Source organism: Capricornis sumatraensis, chromosome 13 (assembly GCF_032405125.1).
Source record: "Capricornis sumatraensis isolate serow.1 chromosome 13, serow.2, whole genome shotgun sequence".
Classification (NCBI taxonomy): domain Eukaryota; kingdom Metazoa; phylum Chordata; class Mammalia; order Artiodactyla; family Bovidae; genus Capricornis; species Capricornis sumatraensis.
In genome coordinates, this window is record NC_091081.1 from 53,097,463 (window position 1) to 53,114,120 (window position 16,658).

Genomic DNA, 16,658 nt, shown 5'->3' on the forward strand with positions numbered 1-16,658 from the left:
TAAACACATCTTTTGCATAAAAATATCTAAATATCCCAAATAATTCTGTAAGACATTTTGTATACAATCATGTGAATATGATTCAGTTTTTTACTATAAATGTATACGACTTACCATTTAAGACTTTCTTTTCCTCATGATAGTCTGTACAGCAGTTTAGGAAAATAAAAAAGTTAGTTAAGAAAAGTGTAACATCAGAGAAGATCAGTTTCTATTATTGACATAAGGATAACAGCCCTCTTCTAAAAGGGCTTTCTTCAAGAAAACCCCTGAGGAGAGATATAAGGCTGATAAACAGATGGCCTATCTTTTAAGTAAGTCATTTCATCTCTGAAGACTGCGAAGTCATTTCTGCAGATGTTTGTCTCAGAATTCACTGGGCTTTCCCCTCCTTTTCTGGATTCCCCCCACCCCAATATCTTGGCGAATTTCTTTAGAACGCACATAAAGACCTGAGTTTTCTCCAGGTTGTCATTATCTAAATTAGTCAAAACTATCCAAAATTTATTAGATTACACTTTATATCAGAAACATACTTATTAACCCAAAGAAAGACACCTTACTACCTTTCTCTCTTAACTAGGTGAGCACTTAAAATGATTATTCAAATTTAAATGGCCAAGTGCTGAAATATGTTAAGATTTTCACTTGTATATCAATACAATCAATCATTAGGGTTACAAGCCAGAAAAAGTTTATGGGTGTTTTCTTTCAGGATGGCAACCAGCTCACAAATCTATATTATACCTTGATCACCACAAGTTTTATAACCATATGTCAAAATAAAACCCTCAGCAAGTTGCCAGAATTCTCTTAAAAAGAAAAAAAAAAAAGAATGCCAAGCTAACACAAAATATTCAAGTAAACTGAATTGATAGAGATTACTTAACATGACATCACCTTGTTTTATAGAAAAAGAAACCAAAATATGTACATTCAAGCTTTCAAATTTTTTTATATTTTAATTTTCAATCAACCAGAGACCTCATAAAATTAGTACCACTTGTCACTCACGTCATAAAATAACTATGATTAAGGAGGTCAAATAACCATTCTTTTATTTTCCCCATTTTACTGAAATAAGTTCAGAGCTGAAAGGGATCTTAACAACACACACCAAATTATCATCCATTTTCCTCAGTGAAGGTTGAAAATAGAGGTCAGGACTTGAATGAAACCCATGGCTCTTCAGCAGTAAAGCTGAGGTTAAACTTTATATCCCCTGAACTGAACATCATTTTTCTTAATATGCCATTGAGAGAGTTAATACTTTCTCAAAAGACACAAGGCCTACAAACCATTTAAATTATGTCTCAAAATGAGTTTTGTTTCTCAACCTCTAGATAAAAATCTAGTCATTAGTTTGCAAGGGATCACTGATGGTCCGGCTTGGCAACTGACCTCCATCCAATTTTACCTGTCTTTACTACTGTACTTGCAATCATTGGTTTTATCTTAGAACAAATAACAAACTCACCATAACAAAAGTAAATTAAGTCTATTTTCAGTGCACAACATATTTGGCAGTTCGATGAATCTCATTGATCATGTAAAATAATTTGCTTTTATCTAAGAGACTCACAGATTTTAAACATTTCCTCCAAGTAATTTGTTTCTAGAGGGAAAAAAAAATCATCTCCTATGATTATTTCCCATGTGATGTGAATTGATTTGAACCTGTCAGATCCTGCTAAATTAACTGCTTTTTTCTGAGCTTTTTTTTCTTTAATATAAGAAGCACCAGCAAGAAGAGAATACCTACTTAAATGATCCAAAAAACCTTTAAAGCTCTACAAGTCTTATCTTTGCAATTCTTTTGGAAAACTGAGTCACAGAAATAAAAAGAGACTATTCTTTATTATGAAGCATAGTCACATCTGAGTCATTTTAGGCACGAGATACTTTCCTCTTTAACAAAAAACTTAACATTCTGTCTTGTTAACTAATTCTACTATTTGGTTGGCTCCATGGCCAAGAAAATTTGCATCTTCTTATAACATTGGTTAGAGTGCATTACTCTGCTAAGAGCCTCTGCTTTCTGGAAAGTGAAACTCACTCTGTCATGTCCAACTCTTTGAGTAAACATGGACTGTAGCCTGCCAGGCTCCTCTGACCATGGATTTTTCCAGGCAAGAATACTGGAGTGGGTTGCCATTTCCTCCTCCAGGGGCTCTTCCCAATCCAAAGAGCAAACCAACATCTCTTGTGGCTCTGGGATTGGCAGGCAGATTCTTTACCATTGAGTCACCTGGGAAGCCTCTAGTGTCTCTGAAGTGAAGTCGCTCAGTTGTGTCCGACTATTTGCGACCCCATGGACACCAGGCTCCTCCATCCATGGGATTTTCTAGGCAAGAGCACTGGAGTGGATTGCCATTTCCTTCTCTAGGGAATCTTCCTGACCCAGGGATTGAACCCAGGTCTCCCACATTGTAGACAGATGCTTTACCATCTGAGCCACCAGTCTGGCAGGGATAGAAATCAATCCAAGAACCACTGGTGTATACCAAAGGAAAATAAATTATTCAAAAGAGGATAACTTTAATGAGGTGATCGCTACCTTACAAAAAGAAGTATCCAGGATTTCTTTCAAGGGTGAACTTTTCCAATTAAATAACTATTATTAGTTAAGGAAGGTATATATACCTACAAGCTTCAGTATCTGAACTTTTAAACTGAGGTTGTTAGAACAGAATCCCTCTTTCACCTTGAAAGTATTCTCCTGGTCTATGGCTCTAAGTGTTTTATAGTCAGTAGCTGCTTGAGAAAACAAACATGAAAAGTCAAAACATAAAGCATTAATATTAGAAATCATGATAAACCTATGAGAAATTAAGAAGAAACACCCAAGTGGTGCTAGTGGTAAAGAATCTGTCTGCCAATACAGGAGATACAAGAGATCTGGGTTCGATCCCTAGGTTGGGAAGATTCCCTGGAGAAGGAAACGGCAACCCACTCCAATATTCTTGCTTGAACAATTTCAAGGACAGAGGAGCCTGGTGGGATACAGTTTATGTTTCACAAAGAGTCAGACAAGACTGAGCAAGCACAAGTGTGTGTGTGCACACACACACATGCACATTTCTGACATGAGCTATGTCATTAGAAAATGTGACTATTTTACAGAATGACCATCATTACAAATAAATGCTGGAAAGGATGTGGAGAAAAGGGAACCTCCTACACTGTTGGTGGGAGTATAAATTGGTACAGTCACTAGTATGGGAAACAGTACAGGGGTTCCTCAAAAACCTAAAAACAGTATTACCATATGCTGGTGCTATGGTACCATAGTGTATGGTACCTAATGGTACCATATGATGAAGAAGACTTCTGAGAGTCCCTTGGACAGCAAGGAGATCAAACCAGTCCACCTAAAGGAAATCAGCCATGAATATTCATTGAAAGGACTGATGCTGAAGCTGAAGCTCCAAAACTTTGGCCACCTGATGCGGAAAGCTGACTCATTAAAAAAGACCCTGATGCTGTGGCAAAGACTGAAGGCAGGAGGAGAAGGTTGTGACACAGAATGAGATGGTTGGATGGCATCACTGACTCAATGGACATAAGCCTGAGCAAACTCCAGGAGAGAGTGAAGGACAGGGAAGCCTAGCATCCTGCAGTCCATGCTGGGGTCGCAAAGAGTGGGACATGGCTGAGTGAATGGACGATAACCAGCAATGCCATTCCTGAGTGTGTATCTAGAGAAAACTCTAATTAAAAAAGATACAGACAAAGCTAGCAACAAGAGTCACATTAGCCAAGCTACAGAAACTCTCTAAATGTTCATCAACAGATGAATGGACAAAAAAGATGTTGTACATACAATGGAACACTATTCAGCCTGAAAAAGAACAAAACAATGCCATGTGAAGCAACATGGATACACTTATCATACTAAGTGAAGTAAGCCAGAAAGAGAAAGACAAATACTACATGATCTCACTTCTACGTGGAGTCTGAAATTTGACACAAATGAACCTATCCACAAAACAGAAACAGACTCACAGACGTAAAGAACAGACTTACATTTGCCAAGAGGAAGGGGAAGTAAGGAAGGGATGGAGTGGAAGTTTGAGGTTAGCAGATATAAGCTATTGCATATAGGATGGATAAACAACAAGGTCCTACTGTATGGCACAGAGAACCATATTCAATATCCTATGAAAAACCATAATAGAAAAGAATTTCAAAAACAGATTGTGTGTGTGTATATATATCTATATCTATATAAATATGTAAGTGATTCACTTTTCTGTGCAGCAGAAATTAACACACTGTAAATCAACTATATTGCAATTAAAGAATACATATTCTTTAACTGAATATACATTCACATATATACACATATATATAAAGAAAATGTGACTATTTAAAAAAAGTGATTTCAGCTGGGGTTTTGTCATTTTTTTTCAATAAATAATTATTGAAAATCAGGAAATAAAGGGAATTCCCTGGTTGTCCAGTGGTTAGGACTCAGTGCTTTCACCACCTGGGCTGGGTGCAATCCCTGGTCTGGGAAGTAAGATCCCATAAACCAAGCAGTGAGTCCCCGCCCCGCCACCAAAATTAAAATTTTAAAAGTACATTTAGGTCTGGAACAGTGCTGTCCAGAGGAAATATAATACAAGTCACAAGTATAATTTAAAATGTTCTAAAAACCACATTCAGTTCAGTTCAGTTGCTCAGTTGTGTCTGACTCTTTGCAACCCCGTGAATCGCAGCACTCCTGACCTCCCTGTCCATCACCAACTCCCAGAGTTTGCTCAAACTCATGTCCGCTGAGTCGGTGATGCCATCCAACCATCTCATCCTCTGTTGTCCCCTTCCCAGCATCAGGGTCTTTTCCAATGAGTCAGTTCTTTGCATCAGGTGGCCAAAGTATTGGAGTTTCAGCGTCAACATCAGTCTTTCCAATGAACACCCAGGACTGATCTTCTTTAGGATGGACTGGTTAGATCTCCTTGCAGTCCAAGGGACTCTCAAGAGTCTTTTCCAACACCATAGTTCAAAAACATCAATTCTTCAGCACTCAGCTTTCTTTACAGTCCAAGTCTCACATCCATACCACATAACCACATTAACAAAGTACAAAAAGAACAGGTCAAATTAACTTTAATAATATATTTTTACTTAATACAACATATTCAGAATATTATCATTTCCACATGACAATGTATGAGATATTTTATAATTTTTCATCCTAATTCTTAAAATGTAGCGCTTAGGCTTCTAGTACATTTCAATATGGAGAGAATTCCCATGCTCACTAGCCAGCCACATGTGGCCAGGGGCTATAATAGAGACAGCAAAGGATTAAAAAAAGGGCAAAAAGTAAGAACATTTCTCATCTTTGCCAGAGAATGAAGTGTTCCACATAAATAAATCAGCAGTGACTGAAGCTCACCTTTTCAAGCAAAGTTTCTCCTTTCATTCGTTATTGATATCTTTCTAAAGCATGAAACAAACTACAATCCTTTTTAAACAAAGGATTATAAAAAGCACATTGATTTTTGGCTTGGTAAGGGCTCACTAGTATTACCTGTTTTATATTCTGACAGTTAGCTCTTCTGTGTTCTTTTCAGACATCACTTCCCCATTAGAAGCCAGGTGATAAATGAAAAACTGTCCTCTCAAATCTGCTCAGCTGTGGGGATGCCTATGAAATGCTACTTCTGGATCCTCCCTGCACTGGGGTCTGGCAGTCACCCCACCTAAAACATGGTGTCAGGGATCTCGTATGGGAAGAAGTCCATGTACAAAATTTCTCTTCAGTATATCCATCATCCCTCCCAACCCCTTGTAAATCCTCATGTTAGCAAGTCTCCATCTACTGCCTACTGTCTCTGTTTTCATCCTCTATTCCCATTTCATCTCTGTTTCCATTTCATCTAGAAGTTCTAATTGCAGATTAGAGCATGTGAATACATGCTTGAGTTTGCCACGGAGAGTCACCGTTTACTGCCTGCCCTCTCTTGAACTAGTTAACTACTAACAGAAGCCTCATGCTTTCTCAAATCCATTCCAGTTTGGACAATGACACTGCTACCCCATCCAACAGTTCTATCCCTAAGTCTCAGGCCAGTAGACTGCAATGATCAACCCTGCCTATAGATAAAAGGCATATGAAATACTCTTAAAAAATATTTCACTTTAATTAATAAATTCTTTAAAATAAAGAATATTCTTTATTTCTGACATATTAAACCCTTCTCTTCAGTTACTCTGTCCCTTTTACATGATTCACTCCTCTTGTTAGCCTGCAAGTCAAACTGTAACTTGTTAGATCTTAAAGTCTCTACTGTTTAAAAAAAAAACAAACAAACCTGATCCATTTTCTTGCAATCAACACGTTCCTACAGAATCCCTGTCTTTGCTCCCTAATACCTTGCAAGCTGCCTTATATCACTACCTGTTACTGGCCACACCCCAGCAAAACATTTGTAATCCCCAAAGGCTTTATAGTGAAACAGAGATTCACAATCATGCTCTCACATGCCCTGTCAATAATGATGATAATACTTGATTTTTCCCAGAAACAGAGCCACGGTAAGACACATCAGTACATGCTGATAATTACAAGGGTACAAAAAGGGAACAGAAAACATAAGCAGCCTGAGCACCACAGGAACAGAGGGGCAAAGGCAGCCACTAATAGCAACACCCACTTCTACTGTCCCTGCCAATTGTTGCTTCTAATGCGTCGAGTGGTTAGCAAACATTATTTAATCTTCACAATGACTCTGGGATGTTTCATTCTTAAACCCCATTTTACTGCTGAAGGAAAAAAAAAACAAACAAACTCATGTCTGTTAACTGATGTTGAAGATCACAAAAGCGTATGAGTGTAATCTGAGGCAGAGATGAGATCTGAAGCCGTGGTTTTCTATATGAAACCTGTGTTCTTTCTACAGATCATGCAGCCTCAGGAATCACTCAGGGCTACAGAGAGTGTGAAAAAGGGAACATTTAATTTATGAATGCACAGTATTTCAGAGTCCATGTCTCATTCTGAGTGAGAAATACGTTTGCACTTTGCTGAACCAGGTGGTGAGAAGGAGAAGGAATACTCATGACAGTTTAGTTCTTTAGCATTAAGATTCAGTCAAATCCTCAGTTTCCTCCACCCTGCTGATTTTAGTTTCATAAATTTGCTTTCGTTAGTCTTTTTTATTTTAAATTAATTAATTTATTTTAATTGGAGGCTAATTATTTTACAATATTATAGTGGTTTTGCCATACATTGACATGAATCAGCCATGGGTGTCCATGTGTTCCCCATCTTGAACTCCTCTCCCACCTCTTTCCCCATCCAACTAATTTTATTTCAACCTTGTTACTAAATAAGTTTATGTTGTCATATTTTCTCTCAGAACATCCAAGGTAATGTTCTATTGGCTTCTGTCTTCTACTGATATTCTAATAAATTAGCGATAACAGCTTGTAAATTACATGAGTAAATTAGCTGTCAATATACTGGTTTCTCAGTGACTCTGTGTCTCTCTGGCTGTTTTTCATATCTTCTCATTGTCTTGGTGTTCTTCAAGCTGACTACAAAGAGAATATGTGTAGATTTCTTTTTATTTATCTTGATCAGGATTTTGTGAATTTGCTATCTCTGACATTTGTGATTTATCAGTTCTGGAAAGTTCTCAGCCATTCAGATGCCTCTTCCTCATTCTCACTACTACTTCCTTCTGGAAATCTGATTATAAGTGTTAGATCTTATTACTGTATTCCCTGTGGCTCTTGACTGTTTTTCTACCATTTTGTTTCTCTGTACCACATCCTGTCCAATTTCTGCTGCTCAATTTTATAGTTCATTGGACTGCTGTATGTCTAATCGCTCACTATTCATGTTATGCACTTTTTTATTTCACCAGCTCGATTTTTCATTTCCAAAGGTTCTTTTTTTTCAATTCTACACAATTACTAGCCTCCTTCTTTACTATGTTATTAATTTATTCTTATTTTCCTAACCACATCAAACAAAATTATTTATTCTGTATACAAATAATAAAGTCCAAGGAGTGAAATTCTGTATTTCTGCTGACTTGTTTCCTCAAGCATTGTTTAATTTTTCACTGTACACTAATAACTGCTGCTCTATACCTGTGGGAATTTTGAGGGTTTTAGATTGAAAGTTTTTCCACTAAAAAGGTATCTATAAATCTGCCAAGCAGCCTGGGAAACCAGTAATGGGAGACCATTTTACTTCCGGTTTGAGGTTTCTAGGACTACATAGGTGGTATATATTTGAATTCCCAACTCATATATGGGTAAGACTGTGGCTACAAATTCTCAAAGGAAACTTCTCTTTCCTCTCCCCCATCACCTCATAAACAAGGTCAAGGCAGACTATCCTGACATCCCCCTTTGTTGTTGGATAGATTTTTCCGTTAAGCATTCTCATTTCACTGATTATACAGACTTCAGGAGCCAAGCCACAGGCAGGGATCTCAGTTCTAATTCCTTCCCTTTACCAACCCAAGATCTGATCTTTCTTTTCCTATGTGACCATTAAAATTCCTGTGTGGCTCTAAGTTCGAGTATCTGATAAGTGTTTTCTGAAAGTGAAGGTATGAGAACTAGCTTATCACTTTGAATTGCTCCTTCTAACTACTTTTTTCCCCTTAACCTGGCAACTTCCCTGTGGAATCTGCTCATTTTAAACAGGGTCTGCTGTATTTGGTGAAACATTTTGAAGGTTCTCTGTCTTTCACTTCCAGGCAGGCAGGAAGGAAATCTTAAGAGTCCTTTCATTTCTTTCATGCCTATGACACAGAAGCCTAAGGAGCTGGGAGACTTTCTGACCACCCTGAAAGGTATTACAGAGAAGCATGTGATCTTTAGTATCAGACTGTGTAAACAAGACATGTAATATTTAGGGTGAAGTGAAGTTAGTCCATTCTGAAGGAGATCAGCCCTGGGATTTCTTTGGAAGGAATGATGCTAAAGCTGAAACTCCAGTACTCTGGCCACCTCATGTGAAGAGTTGACTCATTGGAAAAGACTCTGATGTTGGGAGGGATTGGGGGCAGGAGGAGAAGGGGACGACAGAGGATGAGATGGCTGGATGGCATCACCGACTCCATGGACATGAGTCTGAGTGAACTCCGGGAGTTGGTGATGGACAGGGAGGCCTGGTGTGCTGCAATTCATGGGGTCGCAAAGAGTCGGACACGACTGACCGACTGAACTGAACTGAACTGAAAGTTAGTCACTTAGAAATTTTAGTTAAGAACGTGTTCCCTGCTGGCAGTGATCTGGTGAGCTCTGGAGCAATTAAGAAAAGAAAGGTATTTGTTTACAAAAGTAACCTGGTTTGGAAGAACTGTCGGACACTAAAGTTCAAAGTAATTTGCTTTGGTGTACTGGCAGACCTGGTTTATTGTGCATTGCTTTATCCACTTTGCAGTTATAGCATTCCTAAAAAACTGAAGGCTTGTGGCAACCTGGCATAGAGCAGGTCTACTGGGGCCATTTTTCCAAAAGCATTTGCTCATTTCAGGTTTCTGGGTCACATTTTGGTAATTCTGGCAATATTTCAATTTTTTTCATCATTATTATATTTGTTATGGTGATCTGTGATCAGTGATCTGATGTTCAGTTCAGCTCAGTCGTGTCCGACTCAGTTCAGTTCAGTTCAGTCGCTCAGTCGCGTTCGACTCTTTGCGACCCCATGAATCGCAGCACGCCAGGCCTCCCGGTCCATCACCATCTCCCTGAGTTCACTCAGACTCACGTCCATCGAGTCCGTGATGCCATCCAGCCATCTCATCCTTGGGTGTCCCCTTCTCCTCCTGCCCCTACCACTGTAATTATTTGGAAGCACCATGAACTGCATACCCACGTAAGACTGCAAATTTAATCCATAAATGTGTATGATTTGACTGTTCCATGGACTGGCCATTTCCCTCTCTCTTCCTCTCCTTGGGAGTGTTTCTATTCTCTGAGACATAACAATTTGATATTAGGCCCATGAACATAATACTACAAGGGCCTTGACGTGTTCAAGTGAAAGGATGAGTTCCATGACTCTCACTTTAAATTAAAAGCTAGAAATGATTAGGCTTAGTGAGGAAGGCATGATGAAAGACAAGACAGGCTGAAAGCTAAGTTTTCTATATCAAACAGTTTGGAGATGCACAAGATTCATGCTCTTTTCATGCCTGCTAACACAACATCTAGGCTTCTCTAGTGGCTCAGTGGTAAAGAAAGTGCCTGCCAAGCAAAAGACTCAGGTTTGATCCTTGGGACAGGATGATCCTTTGAGGAAGGCAACCCCCTCCAGCATTTTTGCCTGGAGAATTCCATGGGCAGAGGAGCCTGGTGGGCTACAGTCCATGGGGTCACTAAAGAGTCAAGATATGAGTGAGTGACTAAACAACAACAACACAACATCCACTCTGTGGCCTGTGGATCAAAGAGTCATTTTGACTTTCAAGTCTTCTTATTTAAGAAATATATTTTATAAGGCTATATAGCTGCCATAGATAGTGAGTCTCCTGATGGATCTTGGCAAAGAAAACTGAAAACCTTCTGGAAAGGAGTAACTATTCTAGATGCCACCAAGACAATTTATGATTCATGGGAAGAGGTCAAAATACAAACTTTCAGAGGAGTTCAGAAGAACTTCATTCTAACCCTCACAGATAACTCTGAGGGGTTCAAGACTATCGTGGAGTGAGTAACTGCAGATGCGGAGGACATAACAGGAGAACTAGAAGTGAAACCTGAAAATGGGACTGAGTTGCTATAATTTCATCATGAAACTTGATAGATGAGGAGTTCTTTTTTTAAATATAAATTTATTTTAATTGGAGGCTAATTACAATATTGTATTGGTTTTGCCATACATCAACATGAATCTGCCACGGGTGTACACGTGTTCCCCATCCTGAACCCCCCTCCCACGTCCTTCCCCATACCATCCCTCTGGGTCATCCCAGTGCATCAGCTCTGACCATCCTGTATCATGCATCGAACTTGGACTGGAGATTTGTTTCACATTTGATATTATATATGTTTCAATGCCATTCACTCAAATCATCCCACCTTCGCCCTCTCCCACAGAGTCCAAAAGACTGTTGTATACATTTGTGTCTCTTTTGCTGTCTCGCATACAGGGTTATCGTTACCATCTTTCTAAATTCCATATATATGCATTAGTATACTGTATTGATGTTTTTCTTTTTGGCTTACTTCACTCTGTATAATAGGCTCCAGTTTCAGCCACCTCACTAGAACTGATTCAAATGTATTCTTTTTAATGGCTGAGTAATACTCCATTGTGTGTATGTACCACGGCTTTCTTATCCATTCATCTACTGACAGACATCTAGGTTGCTTCCATGTCCTAGCTATTATAAACAGTGCTGCAATGAACACTGGGGTACACGTGTCTTTTCAATTCTGGTTTCCTCAGTGTGTATGCCCAGTAGTGGGATTGCTGGGTCATCTGGCAGTTCTACTCCAGTTTTTTAAGGAATCTCCACACTGTTCTCCAAAGTGGCTGTACTAGTTTGCATTCCCACCAACAGTGTAAGAGGGTTCCCTTTTCTCCACATCCTCTCCAGCATTTATTGCTTGTAGACTTTTGGACAGCAGCCATTCTGACTGGCGTGAAATGGTACCTCATCGTCGTTTTGATTTGCATTTCTCTGATAATGAGTGATGTTGAGCATATTTTCATGTGTTTGTTAGCCATCTGTATGTCTTCTTTGGAGAAATGTCTGTTTAGTTCTTTGGCCCATTTTTTGATTGGGTCATTTATTTTTTTGGAATTGAGCTGCGTAAGTTGCTTGTATATTTTTTGAGATTAACTGCCAGTTGCTTCATTTGCTATTATTTTCTCTCATTCTGAAGGCTATCTTTTCACCTTGTTTATAGTTTCCTTTGTTGTGCAGAAGCTTTAAATTTTAATTAGGTCCCATTTGTTTATTTTTGCTTTTATTTCCAAAATTCTGGGAGGTGGGTCATAGAAGATCCTGCTGTGATTTATATCGGAGAGTGTTTTGCCTATGTTTTCCTCTAAGAGTTTTATAGTTTCTGGTTTTACCTTTAGATCTTTAATCCAATTTGAGTTTATTTTTCTGTATGGTGTTAGAAAGTATTCTAGTTGCATTCTTTTACAAGTGGTTGACCAGTTTTCCCAGAATCACTTTTAAAGATATTGTTTTTTCTCCATTGTATATTCTTGCCTCCTTTGTCAAAGATAAGGTGTCCATATGTGTGTGGATTTATCTCTGGGCTTTCTATTTTGTTCCACTGATCTATATTTCTGTCTTTGTGCCGGTACCATACTCTCTTGATGACTGTGGCTTTGTAATAGAGCCTGAAGTCAGGAAGGTTGATTTGTCCAGTTCCATTCTTTCACAAGATTGCTTTAGCTATTTGAGGTTTTTTGTATTTCCATACAAATTGTGAAATTATTTGTTCTAGTTTTCTGAAAAATACCGTTGGTAGCTTCATAGGGATTGCAGTGAATCTATAGATTGCTTTGGGTAGTATACTCATTTTCACTATATTGATTCTTCTGATCCATGAACATGGTATATTTCTCCCTCTATTAGTGTCCTCTTTGATTTCTTTCACCAGTGTTTTATAGTTGTCTATATATAGGTCTTTAGGTTCTTTAGGTAGATATATTCCTAAGTATTTTATTCTTTTTGTTGCAATGGTGAATGGAATTGTTTCTTTAATTTCTCTATTTTCTCATTATTAGTATATAGGAATGCAAGGGATTTCTCTGAGTTGATTTTATATCCTGCAACTTTACTATATCCATTGATTAGCTCTAGTAATTTTCTGGTGGAGTCTTTAGGGTTTTCTATACAGAGGATCATGTCTTCTGCAAACAGTGAGAGTTTTACTGCTTCTTTTCCAACTTAGATTCCTTTTATTTCTTTTTCTGCTCTGATTGCTGTGGCTAAAACCTCCAAAACTATGTTGAATAGTAGTGGTCAAAGTGGGCACCATTGTCTTGTTCCTGACTTTAGGGGAAATGCTTTCAGTTTTTCACCACTGAGGATAATGTTTGCTGAAGATAATGTTTGTCATATATAGCTTTTATTATGTTGAGGTATGTTCCTTCTATTCCTGCTTTCTGGAGAGTTTTTATCATAAATGGATGTTGAATTTTGTCAAAGGCTTTCTCTGCATCTATTGAGATAATCATATGGCTTTTGTTTTTCAATGTGTTAATGTGGTGTATTACACTGATTGATTTGTGGATATTGAAGAATCCTTGCATCTCTGGGATAAAGCCCACTTGGTCATGGTGTATGATCTTTTTAATATGTTGTTGGATTCTGCTTGCTAGAATTTTGTTAAGGACTTCTGCATCTATGTTCATCAGTGATATTGGCCTGTAGTTTTCTTTTTTTGTGGCATCTTTGTCAGGTTTTGGTATTAGGGTGATGGTGGACTCATAGAAGGAGTTTGGAAGTTTACCTTCCTCTGCAATTTTCTGGAAGAGTTTGAGTAGGATAGGTGTTAGCTCTTCTCGAAATTTTTGGTAGAATTCAGCTGTGAAGCTGTCTGGACCTGGGCTTTTGTTTGCTGGAGGATATCTGATTACAGTTTCAATTTCCGTGCTTGTGATGGGTCTGTGAAGATTTTCTATTTTTCCCGGTTCAGTTTTGGAAAGTTGTACTTTCCTAAGAATTTGTCCATTTCTTCCAAGTTGTCAATTTTATTGGTATATAATTGCTGATAGTAGTCTCTTATGATCCTTTGTATTTCTGTGTTGTCTGTTGTGATCTCTCCATTTTCATTCCTAATTTTATTGATTTGATTTTTCTCTCTTTGTTTCTTGACAAGTCTAGCTAATGGTTTGTCAATTTTATTTATCCTCTCAAAGAACCAGCTTTTGGCTTTGCTGATTTTTGCTATGGTCTCTTTTCTTTGGCATTTATTTCTGCCCTAATTTTTAAGATTTCTTTCCTTCTACTAACCCTAGGGTTCTTCATTTCTTCCTTTTCTAGTTGCTTTAGGTGTAGAGTTAGGTTATTTATTTAACTTTTTTCTTGTTTCTTGAGGTATGCCTGTATTGCTATGAACCTTCCCCTTAGCACTGCTTTTACAGCGTCCCACAGGTTTTGGGTTGTTGTGTTTTCATTTTCATTCATTTCTATGCATATTTCGATTTCTTTTTTTAATTTCTTTTATGATTTGTTGGTTATTCAGCAGCATGTTGTTCAGCCTCCATATGTTGGAATTTTAAATAGTTTTTCTCCTGTAATTGAGATCTAATCTTACTGCAATGTGGTCAGAAAAGATGCTTGAAATGATTTCAATTTTTTTGAATTTACCAAGGCTAGATTTATGGCCCAGGATGTGATCTATCCTGGAGAAGGTTCCATGTGCACTTGAGAAAAAGGTGAATTCATTGTTTTGGGGTGAAATGTCCTATAGATATCAGTTAGGTCTAACTGGTCTATTGTATCATTTAAAGTTTGTGTTTCTTTGTTGATTTTCTGTTTAGTTGATCAATCCATAGGTGTGAGTGGGGTATTAAAGTCTCCCACTATTATTGTGTTATTGTAATTTCCCCTTTCATACTTGTTAGCATTTGTCTTACATATTGTGGTGCTCCTATGTTGGGTGTACATGTATTTATAATTGTTGTATCTTCTTCTTGGATTGATCCTTTGATCATTATGTAGTGTCCATCTTTGTTTCTTTTCACAGCTTTTGTTTTAAAGTCTATTTTATCTGATATGAGTATTGCTACTACTGCGTTCTTTTTGTCTCTATTTGCGTGGAATATCTTTTTCCAGCCCTTCACTTTCAGTGTATGTGTCCCTTGTTTTGAGGTGGGTCTCTTGTAGACAATATATATATAGGGGTCTTGTTTTTGTATCCATTCAGCCAGTCTTTGTCTTTTGGTTGGGGCATTCAACCCATTTACATTTAAGGTAATTATTGATAAGTATGGTCCCGTTGCCATTTACTTTATTGTTTTGGGTTCGAGTTTATACTCCCCTTTTGTGTTTCCTGTCTAGAGAAGATCCTTTAGCATTTGTTGGAGAGCTGGTTTGGTGGTGCTGAATTCTCTCAGCTTTTGCTTGTCTGGATAGCTTTTGATTTCTCCTTCATATTTGAATGAGATCCTTGCTGGGTACAGTAATCTGGGCTGTAGTTTATCTTCTTTCATCACTAACTATGTCCTGCCATTTCCTCCTGGCCTGAAGAGTTTCTACTGAAAGATCAGCTGTTATCCTTATGGGAATCCCCTTGTGTGTTATTTGTTGCTTTTCCCTTGCTGCTTTTAATATTTGTTCTTTGTGTTTGATCTTTGATAATTTGATTAATATGTGTCTTGGGGTGTTTCGCCTTGGGTTTATCCTGTTTGGGACTCTCTGGGTTTCTTGGACTTGGGTGATTATTTCCTTCCCCATTTTACATAAGTTTTCAACTATGATCTCCTCAAGTATTTTCTCATGGTCTTTCTTTTTGTCTTCTTCTTCTGGGACTTCTATGATTCAGATGTTGAGGCGTTTAACATTGTCCCAGAGGTCTCTGAGGTTGTCCTTATTTCTTTTAATTCATTTTTCTTTTTTCCTCTGATTCATTTATTTCTACCATTCTATCTTCTACCTCACTTATCCAGTCTTCTGCCTCTGTTATTCTACTATTTGTTCCCTCCAGAGTGTTTCTGATATCATTTATTGCATTATTCATTATTTATTGATTCTTTTTTATTTCTTCTAGGTCTTTGTTAAACCTTTCTTGCATCTTCTCAATCCTTGTCTCTAGGCTATTTATCTGTGATTCCATTTTGTTTTCAAGATTTTGGATCATTTTCACTATTATTATTTGGAATTCTTTATCAGGTAGATTCCCTATCTCTTCCTCTTTTGTTTGGTTTGGTGGGCATTTATCCTGTTCTTTTACCTGCTGGGTATTCCTCTCTCACTTCATCTTGTTTATATTGCTGAGTTTGGGGTGGCCTTTCTGTATTCTGGAAGTTTGTGGAATTCTCTTTATTGTGGAGTTTCCTGGCTGTGGGTGGGGCTGTCTGGGTGGCTTGTCAAGGTTTCCTGATTAGGGAAGCTTGTGTTGGTGTTCTGGTGGATGGAGCTGGATTTCTTCTCTCTGGAATGCAATGAAGTGTCCAGTAATGAGTTATGATATGTAAACAGGTTTGGAGCGACTTTGGGCAGCCTGTATATTGAAGCTCAGGGCTATGTTCCTGTGTTGCTGGAGAATTTGTGTGGTATGTCTTGCTCTGGAACTTGTTGGCCCTTGGGTGGTGCTTGGTTTCAGTGTAGGTACGGAGGCGTTTGATGAGCTCATGTCAATTAATGTTCCCTGGAGTCAGGAGTTCTCTGGTGTTCTCAGGATTTGGACTTAAGCCTCCTGCTTTTGGTTTTCAGTCTTATTTTTACAGTAGCCTCAAGACTTCTCCATCTCCTTTTGAAGACAATGGGCTGCTTTTCTGGGTGCCTGATGTCCTCTGCTGGCATTCAGAAGTTGTTTTGTGGAATTTACTCAGCGTTCAAATGTTCTTTTGATGAATTTTGGGGGAGAAAGTGCTCTCCCTGTCCTATTCCTCTGCCATCTTAGGACCGCCTCTCTGGAATGAGGAGTTGATTTTTATGGATCAGCACAAAATGTGGTTTCCTGAGATGGAACCTACTCCCAGTCCAGATGCT

At 38.2% G+C, this 16,658-nt stretch overlaps 1 protein-coding gene across 1 annotated transcript in view; it reads right to left on the minus strand.

The window, feature by feature from the left end:
• CYB5R4 (cytochrome b5 reductase 4) overlaps positions 1-16,658 on the minus strand; it is a 118,969-nt gene that overhangs the window by 58,733 nt on the left and 43,578 nt on the right. The window contains exon 5 of the mRNA XM_068985336.1: positions 115-144. Within this exon, the coding sequence (XP_068841437.1) occupies positions 115-144 (30 nt within the window). The remainder of the gene's footprint in view (positions 1-114; positions 145-16,658) is intronic.